This window comes from Mastomys coucha, unplaced genomic scaffold (assembly GCF_008632895.1).
Source record: "Mastomys coucha isolate ucsf_1 unplaced genomic scaffold, UCSF_Mcou_1 pScaffold3, whole genome shotgun sequence".
NCBI classification, from domain to species: Eukaryota; Metazoa; Chordata; class Mammalia; order Rodentia; family Muridae; genus Mastomys; species Mastomys coucha.
Genome location: NW_022196909.1, coordinates 55,679,382 through 55,700,440, shown reverse-complemented (window position 1 = coordinate 55,700,440; position 21,059 = coordinate 55,679,382). Strand labels below are relative to the sequence as shown.

Here is a 21,059-nt window from a genome sequence, read left to right as displayed (position 1 = left end):
TGTGTGTGCGTGTGTGTGTGTATGTGTATGTGTGTGTGTGCGCGCGCGTGCATGTGTGTATATGTGTGCGTGTGTATGTGCGTGTGTGGTGTGTGTATGTGTGTGTGTATGTGTGTGTGCGTTTGTATGTGTGCGTGTGTACATGTGTGTGTGTATGTGTGTGTGTGTATGTGTGTGTGTGCATGCGTGTGTATATGTGTGTGTGAGTGTGCATGTGCGTGTGTGTGTGTGTGTGTGTGTGTGCTATACCTTTTTGTTGCTATAAGTGTTGAAAATTAAATGAAATTCAGGAGAAAATGGTGCAGTTGAGATACAGCATGCAGAAAGCATGTGGGCTGCTCACTGCTTGCATACTATTTCGCAGTGCACATTGTTTACCACTAGGAATACACTTTAAAATAAAAATTAAAAGTACAGCAAATGAGTAACAGCATTGTTTGTTATCACTAATTACTATGTAGCGTACATGATGGTAAGTGTATAACTGTGTAAGTGTATAACTGGCAGAGCACAGGTGTGTAGCAGCAGCATCATAAACACATGACTGAGACCATGGTTACAACATCATGAGGTACAATACCAGTGGGAGACAGGAATAAACACCATTCTAATCCTATGGGATCTTCACTGTGCATTCAATCTATTGTTTGTCAAAATATCAAAGTTTCACTTCCTGGCACAGGATTGTGTATTTACATTAGCTATGATAGTAAGTTATATAACAGATTTTACAAATTATAGATTAATCATCTATTATATATCAGCTATGATATATACATATTTAATTTAATAAGTATTAGTTTTATAAGAATAACAGACTAGTAAAAAAGTCAGCTAGTGTATTTTATAGGAACACTGAGCCACCAGCAGGCCCAAGGGAACTGTATTAAAATGAAGATGAAGATGAGATCCAAGTTGACTAACACTCACACAATACCTCTTGATGGCAGATGTGATCTCTTTACTTTCTCCAAACTCCTGGCGATATGCTCCACTCACCATACGATCATTAGCTTTATGCTCACCAAATACTTTTTTCAAAGCATCTGTGATTTCTCCAACTGTACATCTATAATATTAAAAAGAAGTACCAGTAAGAGCATTAATTTACAATAAATAGCTTCATGTTTAGCTACTTGTGTTATAATATATTTACAATAAATAGCTACATCTTTAGCTCAATACCCAATATAAGTAGAGTATTTTGTAAAAAAATAAAAGTAGGCTGTATAAACTCAAGAATGTGTATAAGATACTATGAAATCATCTTTCCTGAGAACATGTATATGAAAATGATTCTTGGTGCAATTCTGCATTGTTATCCCTTAATTATATCCGTCAACCAACATAAAGGCTAAATGACCTAAAAGTCACAATTAGATAAGTAGCTGAAGTCAGCTCAGCAATAGTCCATTTATCAATACACACTGGCAGAGCAGAAGCACTGACAGTTTCTGATGAGCAATAAATCTTTCAGTGTGCTTCACCCAGGGATAGTGGTTGACTCAAGACCATGTAGATTGCAGAAGAGAGCGATGTGAAATAGGCCAAGACACCAAGAGAAGGTAAGCAACTAAACACCACTTTTACTGGCACTCTCTGGCCATTCCGTCCCCTTTACCCTTCCCTCTCTTTTCCTCTTACAACTTCAGACTTATTTAGCAACAGTGAAGAAAGGATTAGTATTGGGGTTGTTTATATTCTTCTGGATGCTATATGATTAATGCCTTAAAAGCAAGCACATGTCAATAACTCTTTCCCTTCTCCTTCAAAGACTATGGCAAGGTTGTACATACAACCTTGATGATATAATTGAGAATACATCAGATCTCAACCTAAAAATCAAATTACACAATTACTAATCTCTGTCAGAGTAAATGTACTGCAACGTGACAAAAATGAGTATTAAGTTTCTAATGTTTCCATTATTTTCTTTTGGACTCAAAAGAGTTTACAGAAGCAATGGATTACTTAAGTACACTGTGAAAAATTAAATTGATCAGACTTTCATTTTCTGGAAGCCTCCCAAGCCTCACATGTTCACCTCGCACGAGCTGCATCGACTGCGAGAGCTAGGATGTTGCCGTCTCCACTGGCAGCACACTGGGTCAGTGCACTGAGACACTGCTCAGCCAAAGCTGGGTCCCTGCTGGATTTAATCTTAGACAGAAAAGAAGAAAATCAACAGTTTGTTCTGAAAGGGCAATAAAATGGGTACCAAAAGATTAAACCCTGACACATATCCTACTGACCATCATGTTCTGTGATCCTGACCTCAAAAGGGGAAATCAATGAAATACGATAATATTCAACTGAAGAAGTATGTTCATTTATCTAACACATTTACTCAGGAGTCTATAAAATAATTCTGATTCAGTACAAACCCAACAAATCAGAAGCAAGCATAGCAGTAACTCTCCTATCTGTTACCCAGGTTTTTCTGAAGCAAAAAACCCAGTGAAAACAGAGGGTCCTTCTATGGTGGAATGCCAAGGAACCTCTCAATTAACAGTGGAAGCCCAGATTAGAGCTTACAGATTTTAACCATACCAGAAGTGTCCTTTGGATAACTGACAACATACATGCTGGGTATCATACATATTGTTATTTTTTTTTATTATTTAAAAAAAAAAGTCCAAGAGGCTGAATCACAGACAGAAAGACTGAGAAAGAGAAAGAACATAGAAATAGTTAGCTTTCTTTCTAGGCTCCACCCAACAGTTACCTGGCAACAGCCTCGTAGGCCTGGTTTACTATAAAAGAGGCTGTATGGCACCTCCTCACTCTCTTACTCTCTCTGTATATTTCTCTCTCTCTTCCCTTTCTCTCTTCACATGTTCCTGGCCAGCCTCCTCTCTTTCACCTTCTCCCTCTCTTTGTGTCTACTCAACTCCCCTTCCCATGTCCCTAAAAAACTCTATTCTAAAACATACCATCCTATGGCTGGTACCTCAGCAGGAGGAATGTCTTGTCATGAGCCCACCGAGGTACCCCTCCCACCTTCACCATACCTATCTCTATCAAACATAGTCTGGCTCTGCTTTTGTATAATTATGTCTTATAATTTCAGAATGAAATTAAAATAAAACAGAAGCATGGTGCTCACTAAGATGAACATACAGCGCACACTCCAGCAAATACAGACAGCTCCCTAGACACTGAAGCTAACAAAGGTGGCATCAAACACAGAATTTGAAAACCCCAGAAGCAAATGAACCTTGGCTAGTGGAACAGGACAATGAGAGCCTGACTCAAACACTGACCCTAAGCCACACTGTGTTCTTATGTTGTGACTTCAGCACTAAAGTCTTAAGATACCTAAGTGAGTCATGAGTGGCCAATTCTTTATTCCAAGCAAGTATCCCAATTCTTTTTTTTTTGATGTGGAACATTTATTTCACCCCACACAAGGAGTGTGGTTGGACATAGGATTCATCCATTAATTAGCTGACAGTTCTATCCCAAATCTCATCAGCTGGCAACTGACCCTTTACAACATGAATGCTTTGCAGGAGAGATGGATGTTTCAAATTCAAAGCATAACAAGACCTTATTCAGTGAAAAAGTCAGTATCATTACTGGTAACTTATAAAATACAATACTGAGGAACAAGTAACTTGGACAGGATCATACAACTAGGGCAAACATGGCTGAAATCAGTGTTCAAACTTCAAAATTTTGTTTTCTAGCAAATAATTAACACAAGAGCATCCATGCCACATCAAAATGAAAATCCCATACAAACAGGATATTCTGATAAATAGCATAAGCTAAAGCCAAAATTCATTGACTTTTCAGTGATTTGTTGAAGATGGGTCCGTGGTTTGTAGCATGATTATTCTGTACTTGATGGCTAATATCCACTTAAAAGTAAGTAGCTCATAGAGTTCTCTTCCTGGGTCTGGGTTTCCTCACTCAGGGTGATATGTTCTACTTTCACCCATTTGCCTGCAAATTCATGACCTCATTGTTTCTAATGGCTGAGTAATACACTGTTGTGGAAATATACCACATTTTTCTTACCCAATTCTTACCTTAAAAAATAAAAGAAAGAAATAACAGTGACCTCATGTGGATGTTACAGATGTTATGCAGACAATGTAAGAACTCAGAACCCAGGACAAACTTAGGAAACAATCCCCAACAATACCTTCTTGAGTTTCTCAATCTGCTTCTTGCGCACTGAAGTATTGTCAATGGCCAGGACCTCCACAGACTCTTCTTTTTCCAACTGATACTTATTTACTCCAACAATTACCTCAGAACCTGTTGATTTCCCAAAGGAAAATAACAAGTAGATTTGCTCATAAATGAAAATTGAGAATTGAGAATGCTCTGATTATCACATATTTTTAAAGAGTTGTCTTAACTCATAATGAATTTCATCATAATTTGTAAACTGCATCCTGTGATACAGAGAACCGCTACACTGTCCATGAAGGGTGCTCTGAAGGAAGCTCTTTGCTGCTCTCCTGCGCTGCACACTATCTCAGTTCCTCACACAAGAAACCAAGTCAGTTTCCAGCACAGATTTAGAAAGCAAAGTAGGTAGCAATAGCCAACAGGTTTCCAGGATTTTTAAAAGTTTTTCTTATAGCCAGTTGTTGTTAAATGAAAGCACAAATGCTCTTAAACCCTATCCATAATAAATCAGTATTATGAACATACTTTCTCTCCTCCAAAAGTAATTCATCACTTGCATCCTTTCTTCCCTCACAGCACTTAGCATCATCAGTAATGACTATTTCTTTACTTGTACATTTCCTCTTTGACTCCAGTGACATCTCTCCAGTGCCAAGAGTTCAAGTCTGTCCTAGTCACAGCTGCATGCCCAGCCACAGTGGACACCTCAAACAGAGCATACCAAAACGTATCCCTGAGGGAATGAGTGAGGTCCCCATGGAGAGCACAATGAGTGTCAAGCACATTATCCTTAATGCACTCATTGGCAACACCCCCTCATATACACATGTGTGTGTTATAAGTACATACATGCTTACATGTGTGCTTATAAGAATGCAAAGTCATAAGATATAGACATACGAATATAGTCAGATATGCAGATATGAGGGATATTTTACTGAAGCCCTATTTTTCCATTGTTTCATTTAAAAGTGTATTTGTGTCAGTTGTGCACACTAACCATAGAAAAAAAATAAGAGCCCTCCTGAATTATTGAATTTCATATATTAGTTTTTCTATTCTCTCTTACCAGAATCTATTCTAGCTTGTCTTCGGGCAGCACACTCTTCAATGCGAAGTTTAGGGATTCCTTCAGCTACAGCTTTGGCCATTCCACCCATTTCTTCAATTTCATGTATCAGCTAAGGAAAAAAAGAAACTCTACTGGCTGGTTTTGTATGTCAACTGACATAAGCTGGAATTATCACAGAGAAAAGAGCTTCAGTTGAGGAAATGCCTCCATGAGATCCAGCTGTAAGGCATTTTCTCAATTAGTGATCAAGGGGGAAGAACTCATTATGGGTGGTGGCATCCCTGGGCTGGTAGTCTTGGGTGGGTGGGTGGGTGTGTCTTTGTAGATACAGGATTTTCTGTGTAGCCCTGGCTGTCCTGGAACTCACTCTGTAGTCCAGGCTGGCCTCGAACTTAGAAATCCACCTGCCTCTGCCTCCCAAGTGCTGGGATAAAGGCATGTGCCACCACTGCTCGGTTAGTCTTGGATTTTATAAGAAAGCAGCAAGGCAAAAGAAGCAAGCCAGTAAGTAACATCTCTCCATGGCCTCTGCATCAGCTCCTGCTTCCTACCCTGTGTGAGTTCCAATCCTGACTTTCTTTGGTGATGAACAGCAATGTAAATGTGTAAGCTGAATAAACCCTTTCCTCCCCAACTTGCTTCTTGGTCATGATATTTGTGCAGGAATAGAAATCCTAACTAAGACAGAAACCAAAAGGGGAAAAAGGACAAAAAGAAAACTAAGACATAAAAGCATTCAATCTAGCCCTGGATGTTATACATCCCCTAACAACGTTCAAATTACTAGCTAGACAATAATACAAAAGAGATATGTAGAATTTATGTAATTAAAGCTATCTAAAAAGACAAAAATAAAAAACCTAAAATATATTCTGGAAAACCTGAAATATCTCAGTCATGTCTTGTAGGAAAAGGCTAATAATAGCTCCAATTCATTAGTCTTTACTTTTGGTTACATGAATAAGAAATAATATCACATACGTTTGTATATGAGATGGGAGAGAATCATCAAAAACCCAGTACAATATAGTAAAAATGTGCATACAAGATGTGTGTCAAGACACAGGTCAGTAGAGATCTTGATGCTTTCAAAAAGATCTGGCCTAAACAGCATCAAATTTCTGATCACAAATAGTAGAGGCAAGAGTAGGAATTTAAAATGAAAAGCACACTAATATTAATAAATTTGCTTATCCAATTATTAGAAATCATTCCAAACTGTCTGCTGCAGCTCATGTGCACGGGTTTGTGAACCTGACTGCAGTGCAGGAGGAGAAAAGGGAGAAGATAAGGAAGAGAGACATGTACAGAACATAGACAAAGCTGGGACTGGGTGGCCCTAAGCTTCCGGATGCAGAGAGATGCTAGCTATGAGCAATGGCCATGCAGCTCAGTGCTGTTATGATTTTTAGCACAGGAGGAGGGATTAGCCAGTCTCCACATTAGGTCTACATAAGGCAGCAGCCTCAGGCTGCAGTCATCCAGGAAAAGGAAGCTGCTGGTGCTGTTCTTGCACACACTGTGTATATCTTCTGTGGACTAGAGGAAGGCTGTGTCAATTCCCTGGTCTGAGCCATTGAGGTCCTTGACATGGCTGAGCTCTGGATTTTATCAACACTACTCAAGGATAAGAACAGAGTGGAGAAACTGTCAGACATGTAAAGTTACAAATGATTCATATCCTAGTAAGCTTCTGTGAGAAGTGCTTTGCAATTATCATCAAGACATACAACTGGTCCGTGCTTAGAGGCTAAGAGACTGGAGCGCTCCACACAAAACAGGACCTTTATATCACATCCCTTCCCCCAAGTCTCAGGTGAACACTGAGGAAGGGAAGGTGGAAAGACTGTAAGAGTCAGAGAAGTTAGATGTCTGGGGAAAATCAGTTGAGCCAACCATGACAACCAAAGTGTACAGGCGAACTCACAGTAGCTATTGGGAGTTCATGAAAAGACCTGCATCAAGTTAAGCCAGTCAAGATCTCATTTTGGTGAAGGAAGAGGGTTGTGGAGTTCCATCTCTATTTTAGGAGCTCTTGGCAATTGGTGTCTACTAGGAGCGGACGAGACCATTCTCTGTAGGGAAGATAGTTCTAACAGTAGATGGTCTCACATCCATATAGAGAGGCAGCAAAAATGGACTGAGTGTATATTTTTTTAAGATAGAGCACATTAAAGTTAGGAGGAAAAGTGAATCAGGAAGAATTCAAGCAGAAAAAATAGGGGGTGAGATTGGTGGATTCATACAGGCATGTATGAATATTAAATAATTTCTTACAAAAGAAGTGCTTTGAAATAACAGGTATGAGATTCACACTTTATATTCCACAAATCTCAGCAGATGTAGAGAGAAGCCAGTTCAAATCACATAAGTACATGAGAATAGCACAGGAGGGAAAGGTGATATAATGATATTGATAAGAAAATGAAAGAAAAGATATGTTATTAATTTGCTGAAATACTAAATATTATTTAATCAGGAAAATAACAGAAAATGTCTAAAGCTTTGTGTCTAACACCTAAAGCCAACAAAATTACAAGAAATGGCACATGTATGATATACAAAATACATAGACGATATAAAAAAAATGATCAACTATGTCACATAGTCCAATAAACAGGAAAATAAGAAATAGAAGATAAGAGAGTGCTGCCTTTCTGTATGTGTGTGTGTGTGTGAGTGTGTGTATGTATGTCTATGTCTTTCCACATGTGTGTTTCTGTTTTTGGGTCTTGGCTTGTGTACCTATGTATGTTAGTGTATGTGTCTGTGTGTGTCCGTGTCTATCTATACCTGTATATCTATGTATATGTCTATGTAAGTCCATATTTGTCAGTATGTGTCTGTGTGTTTTCTGTATGTGTCTTTCTGTCTGTGTCTGTGTTATCTGTTTAAGCTTATGCACTCTTTAATAATAGTCATCTTTTAATCCTGCATAAAATATAATCATAGAAACAGAAATGTATTTTTAAATTATGTTTCAGTAGTGAAAACAATAAAATCACACATAAATTTCCCTTTTCACATATATATTATAACTTTAGTATAAATCTAAAAATGATTATTTATAGATTAAAAAGTTACAAAAAGCAAAGTTATAAGGAAGAAAATCTGACCTTCAGAGCAGCTTCATAAACATCATTTGTGAGAGATTCCATCATATATGATCCTCCCCAAGGATCAGCCACTTTTGGAATCCCAGATTCTTCTTGAATGATGATTTGTGTGTTCCGAGCAATCCGAGCACTTTTCACAGTAGGCAAGCCTAGAGCTTCATCAAAAGAGTTCGTATGCAAAGACTGTGTTCCTCCAAACACAGCTGCCATGGCTTCAATTGCAGTGCGGACAATGTTATTGTAAGGATCCTAAAGCATTTGACCAAAACTCCAAATCAAAAGAAGAAAAAGGTTCACAGGCAACACAAGGATAAGACATATTATAATTAAGCAACAACTATATGACCTATACCAATTTCAAAAGCACTTTGGGGATGGAATGAACCTCAGACATCAGAGTAGCAAATAAGTTCTGCCAAGTTAGTCAGCAAGCTATAAAAGAATTAAGAGCCATGAAGTCTTGTCCAGGTTTGGGCATAAAAACATTGTCTCAAATATTCCAAAGAAATATCAAATACATTTACACTGTTTAAATACTATTTCATAGGTTTTCTTAGATTTCCAGAACATTTTTTCCTAATTTACTATCTCCTAATTATTTGTATATCTCAGAGTATCTTCTCCATGGATGTGTGCACTAATAAATGACTAACTAAAGTGATTAAGCATAAACTCCTAGGTAGGAAATTGGATTCCACTTTATTATATTCCTGTGATATTGGTCAGTGACTCAATTTCTATAGACTTCAGTTTTAAGTGTAAAAATCCATGTATTAAAATATAATTATAGAAATTCCTTCCAACCTGAGAATCTCTACTTCTCTAATCATAAAGAACATGTCCATTGTTATTCAATGTTAAAAATAGAAAAGACATGTAACTTGGGGCTGGCGAAATGGTTTAGAGGATAAGAGCACTGACTGTTCTTCCAAAGGTCCTGAGTTCAATTCCCAGCAACCACATGGTGGCTTACAACCACCCATAATGAGATCTGACACCCTCTTCTGGTGTGTCTGAAGACAGCTACAGTGTACTTATTTATAATAATAAATAAATCTTTAAAAAAAAAGAAATGTAACTTAAAAATCAAAGTGAACATATAAAATAAATTGATAGAGAAACCAGATTACCACCACACAATGTTAATGGAATCAAATTACACTATCCAGATGATAATAGTCTTTGAATACCTGTTTGTATTCTTGCTTAAAACATAACTGTGTGTGTGTATATATATATATATACATGTTTAGATAAAATAAAAATTTAAAGATGTAGTTTTATACAAAAATATGTCTTAAAATTATTTAAAAGTATTAATTATAATGTTTTTATTTCTTCTTCAACAGCAAATAATTTTCTACTATATTAGCAGAGTACATAATGACAAGAACTGAAAAATGAGATTTCATGTAATTAAAAACCTTCTGTCTAACGAAGGAAATAATCACTAGAGGAAAGAGACTTGGTTCGGAATGGGTAAAAGAAAAACACCCTACCAATAGGAAATTAATACCTAAGATACACAAAGAACTGGAAAAACTACTCCCATAAGCCAAAAACCACTGAATCAACAAATGGGCTAATGAACAGGACAGTTCTCAAAAGAAGAAATACAAATAGCAGGTGAACATGAAGGGTTCACAGCTTTAACCATCAGGAAAATGCATATTAAAACTGCTTTAAGATTCTATTTCATAAGAAACCTGAACCAGTCAAATAAATTAATAAATAAATAAATACACACATACATAAATATATAAATCCAAACATTAGGCAGAGCTGGGAAATCCTGAGGATGGGGGGGAGAAAGGATTGAAGAAGCCAGAGGGTCAGAGACACCACAAGAACACAGACAACAAAATCAACTAGCAGGACTCATATGGACTCAGAGTCTGAACTGACAATCAGAGTCTTACGTAGGTCCTCTGCATATATGTTATGGGGTGTAGCTTGGTATTCTTGTGGGTCTCCTAACAGTGGGCACAGGGACTGTCTCTGACATCTTTGCCTGTTTTGGGAACCCTTGTACTACTCTAACTGGGTCGCATTTCCCAGCCTTAATATAAGAGGAGGTGTCTAGTCTCACTGAAGTATATTATACCATGTTTGGTTGATATCCCTGGGAGGCTTGCCCTTTTTTTAAGGTAAATTGAAGAGGGGTGGATCTGGGGAAGAGAGGAGGTGAGAGGGAGAGACTAGAAGGAGAGGAGGACCGGAACCTTCAGTCAGGATGTAATACATGAGAGAAGATTAAATTTTTAAAAAGGTCCCATTGCATCCCAGTCAGAATGGCTATCGTTATGAACACAAATGATACAAGGTGTGGAAGTGCATGTCTTTAATCCTAGCATTCAGAAGGGAGAGCAAGGCAGGCAGAGCCAGTCTAGTCTACATAATGAGTTCCAGATAACCCAGAGCTATACAGTAAGACCTTGTATCAAAAGGGGGTGGGGGTGTAAAATTAAAAGATAAAAATTTAAAAGGAAGGCAAAATGCCAGAAAAAGAAAACAAATTATCAACAAATGTTGGCCAAGATGTGAAGAGGAGCCCTAGTCACTGCTGGCAGGAGTGCAAATTGTTGTGTGGACACTATGGAAATCAGTCACACATTCCTAAGAGTCTTAGAAGTTCACTACCATATGTTCCAGCTATAGTGCTCCGAGTATACACCCAAGGATTGCAAACCAACTTAGCACAGGGACACTTGTGCTCCCAAGTTTACTGATTCTCTAGTCTCGGTAGTTAGGAAATGAAATGACTCTGGCTCTCTATCAACAGATGAAAATTGAATGTGATACATAAGTAAAATGGGCTTATGCAGTTATAAAGAAAATGAAATCACGACTGGCAGGGAAATGCATGTAACTGGAAGTCCTGCTCAGCAAAATAACCCAGAGTAAGGATAAATACCTATGTTTTTCTCTAGGTTCCACAGAACCTAGATTTAAAACTAAATGTGTATGTGTTTATAAGTGTGTTTGTAGTTCACAAAACCAAAAGAGAGCCATGCATGAAAGGAAAGGAAGATACTTTATAGTTGGTGAGTAACAGAGAGGATATATATGATAAAAATAGAGTTGAACACGGACTATCTAGAAAAACAAGCCAGTGGGGAAAGGGAGTGGTAAAGGGGAGTGCACCGAAGAAAACAAAGTAGAATGTAGGACGTGTCTGAAGAGGACCTGAAACAGACCCATTACTTTGTATCCTAACCTACAACAGAAAGAAAATAAGTCCTGATTTTGCTAGGACTAAGCCAAGATAGGAAAGATTTTAGTGTTAACCACTAGAGGGAGCTAACTCTATTCAGTAGGCGTGAACTCAAACTTATGCTCCAAGATATTTCTGACTCTCAGATAGTAACCAACAGGCTGTTGAACACATTTTCTGGTTGTGCCTGTAGCCTAGGAGAAAATGCTCATTTCTGTTATTCAAGCTCTCTACTTTTCCATCCATACCTGCTCAGTAAGTGACCACCCCGATGTCTGGCAGTGTGCTCTTAGGAGAAGAGATTTGGAGTTTTTAGGCTGGAACATTTTTTCTATTAAGTGAGCCCACAGTCTTCTCCCAGCTCGCATCTTGGCTATTTCCATGTAGAAGTTCATTCCAATTCCCCAGAAGAAAGACAACCTAAAACGGCAAAGTCCAGAACCTGCTGAAACTTAAAAATCAAGAAAAGAAACTCATTGTATCACACACTAAAAAAACTAAGTCCAGATTTGAATATCAAACAATGTAATTTGAATTAAAAGCTATGCGCATCTAGCCAAGTAACTGTAAGCTAACATAGGAATGGCTGTGAATGTCTGCTTTAGTTCAGAATTATTCACTTCACAAGTGATTTTGTTTAGGAAGGAATTTTCTTTTGTTGGTGAGTTAAAGACAGGTTCTTGGACTTGGGATGTGGCTTTGTGGTTCTTAGCCAACACATTCCGGACCCAAAACTCCACCCCCAGTAGCACCGAAACAAGCTCTTATTTTCCTGGTGCTGAGACTGAACCTGTGGCCTTACACTTGCTTCGGCATATGCTTCCACTATTCAGTTACATGTCTAATTCAAGATCCATTTCTTTTTTAAAAAGTTGGAGCTGAAGAGATGGCTCAGCGGTTAAAAGTACAGATTGCTCTTCCAGATATCCTTAGTTCAATTCCCAGCAACCACATGGTGGCTTATAACCATCTGTTACCTCCTTCTGGTGTGTCTAAAGAGAGCAACAGTGTACTCACATACATAAAATAAATAAATATTAAAAAAAAAGTTGCAATATCAACTTTGCAACACGGGGGTTGTGACAGAAAGAACACAATCTTAGGAAGGCTGCTTGTTTGTGTAGCACAGGGTTGCCTTTGTGTGTGTTTTAAGAACATGGCTGAGCATTGAGTTTAGTCATTTTCTTCTCTAATTTGTCCTTAGCCTCCTTTTATCTCACATTCTGCTGTAGATTAAACTGATTTACATATTTAGAGTACTGATTTGCCTTTTTATAACCAGAGGCTATAAAATTTCAAATAAAACAAGTGAGCTTTAAGACATGGAAGTTTAATGAAACTTAATAAGAACTAAGGTCTTAGGATCTGGGCTCATTCTCAACATCTGTGAAGACTGAAGAATTTTTCTTTATTTCAATATATTTATCTAAATTTTACCATTAGTTTATATAAAATAATAATCATATTACGTGAAAAATGGATAGTGCCTTATAAAGAGAAATATTTATCATAAAAACTTATAATAAAACAAAGTTTACTTTCTACTTTAAAATATTCTTACTAGAAAAAAATGTTAAAATGCTTTTACATTCTGTGTGTGCAGGTGTGTATGTAGAGGCCAAAGGACAATTGTAAGGTGTGTTTCTCGGTTGTCATCCACCTTTATTTGTTTGTTTCTTTAATTTTAAGACGGGTCTATCACTGATCCAGAACTCATCTAGGAGCTGAGATAGTTGGTCAGTGAGCCTCGGGAAGCTGCCCTGGCTTCCTCAGCACTGGGACTACAAGTACACCTCTAGCTTTGACACTCGAGTTGTAGTGATGGAACTAACATCCTCTGCAAGTAATTACGAACTGAGCCATTTTCCCAGTCCTGTTTCACATTTTTTGAAGCCTCTTATTGTGCAGCTTAAAAGACAGGTAAGACCTTATGTACGTTCAGTCGATTTCAATACAACATGCCATGTAGCTTTAGTGAAACACTTATATAAATTCTTGAAGAATTGGAAATTTAAAAGGAAAACAAACTTTTAAAACATTCAGGAACAGTATAGACCTTGAACATCTATGTAATCCCCAAGAGTCGCTGAGGCACATTTTGAAAGTCACTGTAATAAGATACAATATCTTAGAATAAAGGAACCATCACTAGCCATGTTTTATACATTTTAATTGCTCACTAAAGGACTGCTGATTGGAATGAAACCTAGACTGGTTTCTGACCAATTTAAATACTCCATAAACTTCAATGGCATGTTTCTATATTTTCCATACAACTTTATTAACAATTCATTTTGAGACGAAATAGTATTGTGCATGCCCAAATATTTATGTATAACAGAAAAAAAAAGGAGTAGGTGATTTCTATGTTTTCAAATAGAAAAAATTAAAGTGACTTTGTTTTATGTTTCTATTTTAATATACCTTCTACATATGTATAGTTATACTCTGTAAATTATTAGAAAGATGGCATTACTCCAATTATCAAAGAAGTATGGTCAAATTAAATTCTGAATGTGTGTGTGTGTGTGTGTGTGTGTACTATAGATAATACTGGCTTATTTTCCCTTTCTCACTTGGAAAAATATAACAAAATCTAAATCTATCACTACATTTATGTCAACAAATTTATTTTACCAGTGTATTTTGTTGTACAGGCAGAAAGTAGTCCTATGCATGTTTTTAATGGAGAAAAGACACCTAAGTTTAATCTACTGACCTTGGAGCAAATTCATCAATTGTGAGTCCAGCCTGAAGTCCAGTTCTGCAGTACTCCAACCCATCGGCGATAGTATAGGCCAGTTCTAAAATGGCATCAGCTCCTGCTTCCTGCATATGGTACCCGCTAATCGAAATGGAATTAAATTTTGGCATATGCTATTTAAAATAACAAAAACAACAAAAAATAAAATATGAAAAGGTTCTGTTAGACTTATTTTATGAAAGCAAGTATCTTTAAATGATGTTCAATTTCAGATATACTTGGGTAGTTTATCTTAACTGGAAAAAAAACTAGCATTTGTTACATTAGATTTACTCTCAAATTTCAATGATAGATCTATGAAGTGTTTTCAAGATGTTATGCTTGTTTTTTTCCAAACAGCTGCACCAGTTATCCCTTAAGCTTGCTAAGACTTCACAAAGACCTTATAATTTTGCCTGATACATTGAAGACACACAAGTTTCATATTATTTAGAATATTTTCTTATTTTCTCATTTGGTATCAAATATGAACAAGTACACCATGAACAAAATTTGATTTGATATTAGTGTTATAATTTGAAGTAAAACAGGACAAAACACAAACTTAAAAAAAAAAAATAGAGATTACCCAACAGAGACTAAGCACTCAAAAAAATTAGTTGCCATTGTTTACATATGGTATAACATAAATATACCACATTTATATATACCTTGCATATACACAAATATACATTCATATAATATATATAGTTCTGTATTTTATATTCTCAAGTGTTCTACTTATAGCCCAAAGCTCTTTGAAAATGAGCTATAGCAAAATCAGAAAGGAAATAGAATCATATGGAATTGAAAAAAATGATTGTATATTTGGACTTAACACACAAAATCACAAAAACTGGTGCTTTGCTATGCAGAAAAATGAACTGATAGTCTTTTGAAATAATAGAAATACAAGCATAATAGAATATATACAGCCTTTATTTTTTTATTATTTATTTATTTACTTATTTATTTTTTGGTTTTTTCGAGACACGGTTTCTCTGTATAGCCCTGGTTGTCCTAGAACTCACTCTGTAGACCAGGCTGGCGTCGAATTCAGAAATCTGCCTTCCTCTGCCTCTCAAGTGCTGGGATTAAAGGGGTGCACCACCACCGCCTGGCTATTCAGCCTTTAAAAGGAAGGAAATTCTGGTGTGGTTCAAAATGGACAAACACTGGGGATATTATATTAAATGAAGTGGGCCTGCCCAAAAAAGAAATACTGAACAATCCTACTCATATCAGCAATATGCAGTATTCAAATTTGCTAATATTTACAGCAATACAATGGTGGAATAGCAGAGCAGGAAAAGAGGGCAGAATGGGGTTTTCTGTTGAATATATAGCTTCAGTTCTGCAAAATTAAGAGTAAAGGTAGATGTTGGTAATGGTTGCATAGAAGTGGAAATACACCTCATGCCATTGTACACTTATAGGACAGAAATACCATGATATGTACATTTTCCTGTAAAAATATTAAGTTATCAGTATCTAAAGTACTTAAAAAAGGATCATTTGATCAGAATCTGAAGTTGGGATGTTGTCACTTACAGGAGGAACTATGTAAAGCAATTCTGAACTTCTGGATAACATTGGGATCTTTTACAAGGTAAAACCCATAAGGATACAGAAGCACAGTAAGCAGTAACCAGTAACCACTCCAGTAATCAGTCTTCACCTTCTTCCTCTCACAGCAAGTCCTAAGGCTAGAGTTCCATGATACAAGTCCTACACTCCAGTCTTTTATTACTACTGTGTCCACAGAGATAGGAGGACTTGGCTATGTTCCTCTGTAAGATCCCTCTGCCTCTTGCACATCTGGCCATCCTTCCCTTCTTCCTTCCTTAACCATAACTGATATACCTAACAACAAAAGAGAAACAAGATAAAAGGAACCTGGAGTTCCAATTACTACGGAGCTCCACAGACACATTCACAGCCCACCTTCTAACTTCCTTAAATCAAACAGAAGTGACTCCTATTTAGCTTAAGCTCCTGCTATTTATATGCTTCTTATACATCACTATGCAGAATTTTTACATATATCTTACAAACTCAAAATGTGATATAAATTCAAAGCTATACATAATACAAGTATACATATACAATTCTATGTAGTACAATTCAACTGGGCAGATGTAAAACATGAACATACTTTGCAATGTACAGAGGCTAAGTATCAAATGAGGCATGCAGAAAATGCTTGCAGGACTTCAGATCTAACTAGATGCACAGGGGGAATAGGTTTAAAAGAAAGCTTGGATGCAGAAGACCCTGTGTCTTTAGCATTAAGCCGTTTTAAGGGAGTAACACGAGGAGCAAACACCCCCTGGAAAGGAGCAAAGTGTGAGCACAGCAGAAACCATGCTCTGCTAGACGGCAAATGCAGAGATGCTTCCTCTGGAGCAGCCCAGGGAGCCTTCTTCTCCTGCTGATCTCTGCCTAATTCAGTGAATGGTGTATATCACTGAGCTGCAAACACATAAGCAGTCAGTCTGTTCCAACCTGGCTTATAAAAGAACTGAACCTGACATCCTGATGCCCATTCGTCTGGATACCAGTATGTATGCTCACTCCATCTGAACTCTGAAGGGAACTAAGGAACTTAGAGTTCCCTGACTCCAACAATCATCAGACAACTAAGTGCCAATGAAAAAAACTCTAAGTCAAATATAGCATACTTTATGACAAGACATCCTGACAATACGACTTATTCAGTTATGAAATTCAAGGTAACATGTAGAACTCTGTGAAAACCCATACAAATGATTACAGCAAGATCTGCAGAAAGCAAGCATACCTGTGCTGTGTATTGGAAAATGTCAGCAATTATTTTCATGGACGGCTCTGGGGGGAAAATATAAGTATTTCTGACCATGAACTCCTTTAGGATATCATTCTGAATTGTGCCTGTGAGCTTCTCCTTTGGCACACCTTGCTCTTCCCCCGTTACTATAAACGTTGCCAGGACTGGGATGACGGCTCCATTCATGGTCATGGAAACGGACATTTTTTCTAAAGGAATGCCATCAAATAGGATCTTGGTGTCTTCTACAGTGTCAATAGCAACTCCCGCCATTCCAACGTCTCCACGAACTCGGGGGTTGTCTGAATCATACCCACGATGTGTTGCCAAGTCAAAGGCAACAGACAACCCCTGCTGACCAGCTGAGGATGTAAAGCAAAGCATGAGTATGTTAGAGTCTCAGATAGGAGGAACTGCAAGCAGATGTACCTCATCACAGTATACTGTTATTACATGTCTGTGCTCATGTGAAACTAATTTGAAAAACATTTGACTTTCTAGGAATTAGCACTTTCCAGGAGGAAGACACACAAACTGAGCTGCTAGATCTATGAGAAATAATAAAGGCCACAGAGAATCACTTATCTCAGACCCTCAAAAGGATTTGTTGCTTAGGCTCATGCAACAAATACTTTTGGGGGTTGTTTTTACTAAGTTTTTGGTGGAGATATTTTCAAAATTCATGACAACATCTAGCTAATCACATACACTTAAGACGACTTAGCACGTATATGCTTTTGTTACTTTATATTTATTCTTTACTGTGGTCATAAAACAATGCAGAGGCACTCAAATAGTGTTGAAATAGAATTTTAGAGTGGTGAAATTATTCTCATCTCTCTAAGAAGGTTTTGCTGGAAGTAGGAATAAAACCCCAGGCCTTCTGCACACTAGGCAAGTGCACTACCACTCAGCTAGATATGCAGTCCTTGTGCAGCTTCCAAATACTACAATAGTCTACATGAAAACATAAACCCAATCTCTCTGTAAGCAATATAAACTTAGAAATTCTAAGGTTAGCATTCAAAGCAGTAAGCTTTCAGCATACATTAGAAAGGAAATCATAGCCATGACTTCCTAATGAAGGACAGACTTCACTGTGTGTATGGCTATCACCCTACGACTGTGCTTGGCATCATTTATGCTCTCCTCTTAATTTTCATCACACAAAAATGAATTAAACGCTTTCCAAAGACAGATTGCATCTTTTTTCTTCATACATCTTCTCCTTGTTTCTTTTCTACAATATACATAGAAAGTGTGATTTCTCTCCACTATTTTGCACATTTTACCTTTGACTCATATCTTTTTGACCACAGAGTTGAAAAGCATTCATTTGCTTCACAGTCATGTCTTAAGCACAAAATGAATGTCCTATTTACAGAAATGAATTAGTGTCTCATGTCATCACAAGCATCATAAAATCTTACCCTTAATATTGTCCTTATAGAATTTATTGCTTTCTTCAACAGTACTAAAGCCTGCATACTGACGGATGGTCCAGGGCCTATAGGTATACATGGTGGGATACGGTCCACGTGTGAACGGCTTCACTCCTGGAAGTTCTTCAGGTAAGTCCATAGTATCCGCCCTGGAATATAAGGGTTTTATAGAGATCCCTTCTGGGGTGTGCCATATTAGGTCCTCTGGGTTTTTGCCTTTCAGCTGCTTTTTGGCCAGTACAGCCCATTCTGGGTGAAGGGGTTGCTGCTGATGTAGAAGCCGTTTCCACCTGGAGGCTGATAGGTTATTTAGAGGCTTCAGGTAATGGGGTGATAACAAAAAAAGCTGATTCTTAGCTCTCAACATGGTGAAGCATGAATACTCCAAAGGGAGAACGGACCTAGAAAAATTAATAGAACAAAATAACATACATTTAGAAGTGTGAAGAAAATTGATACCTTTCAGTGAGTAGGGAAAAAAAGAAGGAATACTGATCCTGTTTCATCTTCCCTTTTCTGGTCATGCACCTGATATAAAACTTATTCGTGTTCTTCTCCCTAGTCTTCTTCCTTCCTCTTGGCCTCTTGGTTGGTCTGACTGACCAGAGTTAGCTCCCTGAAACCCATTCTACACTCATAAAATGCAAATCTGACTATTTCATATTCTCTGTAAAATTTCTCCGGGGTCACATTATGTGGTAGACCGGAATATAATATTTCAGTTAATTTGCATTCAAATCCATTTACAGATTATCTAGCTTATAGTAGACATTACATTGGTGTATGGAAAAAATACAATAGATAAGACTAGCAGGCACCCATGGTATCTGTGATCTGGTCTCTGTGAATCTGTCAAACTTATTTCTGTCTTGGCCATTTATATATTTTATGTACTAGAAATCCTAGAAAACTCATAGTTCACTGCATTTGCCATTTACCCACACAGAAAGCAGCAAACTTGATACTTAAGTGTCACACAGCTTCAACATGTACAGCCTACAGTTTAAAAATTTAATACAATTGTCTTCTCCAGGTGCTTTACACTAATTGGGCAGTGGGAGTTTAAAATCCTATTTTTCATATAATTTCTGACCTGTCAATTTCGTGAAGCCTTGAAAACTGTCAACTGTTATTATGGATCACCAAATAAGAAGCATAAACCACTGGAATACTGTTTTAATTACAGTACAATGCAATTTTCAAATGTAATTTTCAAAATAATGCACAATGTAAACTTTCAAAAGAGAAAACATCTGGCAACATCCATTCTGGGAGAGCTTCTATAGTAAAAGATAAGACAGGAATTCTCTGCTGTTTATTTGAATTAGAGAAACAAAAACATTATAAACATCTACAGTTAGAAAAAATGTGTTAAAATATAGACAAACGGCTGGATTGGATGGAACTATTATATTTCATATCGGAACTTACAGGAGTATTCTTTATGACAGTTAGTACAGAAAACATAAAAGGAAGCCTTTACAGTGACTGTGACATAAGCTACATGATATATTATGTTTGTGGAAACTAGCTCTCTGTACAATTACCGATGTGTGCGCTTTCTCTAAGTATTTTGTAATTAATTTAAAAGTTACAGTTACACCCCAGAAGAGCTAGCCACTCACACTGTTCAATATGCACAGGTGGTGACTATACAGATCATGAAAATTACCAGCATAAAGGAACTATTAGCCCAAAGCACTGATTCTCAACCTGTGGGTCATAACTCATTGGCAAACCTCTATTTTCAAATTTTTTCACATTTTGATTCATAAAAGTGTCAAAATTATAGTTACGAAGTAGCAACAAAAATATTGAAGGGTCTTGGCATTAGGAAGGTTGAGAAAGACTGGCCTAAAGAAATAATTAAACACAAAATTATGTTGGAAGAAAATCAGCAGGTGGTTTGAAATTACACGCATGTGTCACGCTCCCAAAGACAAAACGGAGTAGTTAGGTTATGGTTCACTCTCTCTCTTTTTTAAAACAAGTTAGACCCGCCCTCCCATTTCATCTTTTCCTTCTGTCACTTAACGTTTTGTCTCACTGCACTGCCTCGAGCAAAAACACCCTAGAAAACACCTGAGCTCATGAACCTCTAACAAGTGACCTCTGCCCTGGGCATGCGTGGGAAACCAGGGAAGAAGAGCGACAGGACTAGCCCGCTGTTGAAAACACTTTGCAACGGTGACCTCTGACTTCCACCAGCCTAGCGGGGAAATGAGAAGCCAGTCAGTCAACATTATACTTCAGGAGCAAGCAGGCGGCTTCCTATCACAGAAAAATCAGTAAAGAAGGAAGAAAGAAAGGACAGCAAGACATATAGGTGGAGCGGAAGAATGAAGCCAGTGAGAGGAGAGACCTGCAAGCCTGACGCTCCACAGCGAACAGGCTTACTCACAGTAGGGTCGACCTGACCGAACCCGGATCTCAGAGCTGAACCGCGATGCCCGCGGGTCACAGGCGGTCGCCGCTGGAGCTCAGCAGCCAATCAAATCAGGGGGCGTAGCCAACACCGCCCTC

General features: G+C 37.6%; 1 protein-coding gene across 1 annotated transcript in view; it reads right to left on the bottom strand.

The window, feature by feature from the left end:
- Mmut (methylmalonyl-CoA mutase) overlaps positions 1 to 21,045 on the bottom strand; it is a 26,418-nt gene extending 5,373 nt beyond the window's left edge. The window contains exons 1-10 of the mRNA XM_031347055.1: positions 20,938 to 21,045; positions 18,525 to 18,937; positions 17,089 to 17,456; positions 14,265 to 14,422; positions 11,794 to 11,965; positions 8,332 to 8,580; positions 5,213 to 5,324; positions 4,151 to 4,266; positions 2,045 to 2,160; positions 938 to 1,069 (exon numbers count right to left, since the gene is read on the bottom strand). Coding sequence (XP_031202915.1) covers positions 938 to 1,069; positions 2,045 to 2,160; positions 4,151 to 4,266; positions 5,213 to 5,324; positions 8,332 to 8,580; positions 11,794 to 11,965; positions 14,265 to 14,422; positions 17,089 to 17,456; positions 18,525 to 18,903 — 1,802 coding nt within the window. The 5' untranslated portion in view covers positions 18,904 to 18,937; positions 20,938 to 21,045. The remainder of the gene's footprint in view (positions 1 to 937; positions 1,070 to 2,044; positions 2,161 to 4,150; positions 4,267 to 5,212; positions 5,325 to 8,331; positions 8,581 to 11,793; positions 11,966 to 14,264; positions 14,423 to 17,088; positions 17,457 to 18,524; positions 18,938 to 20,937) is intronic.
- Positions 21,046 to 21,059: the final 14 nt, after the last annotated feature.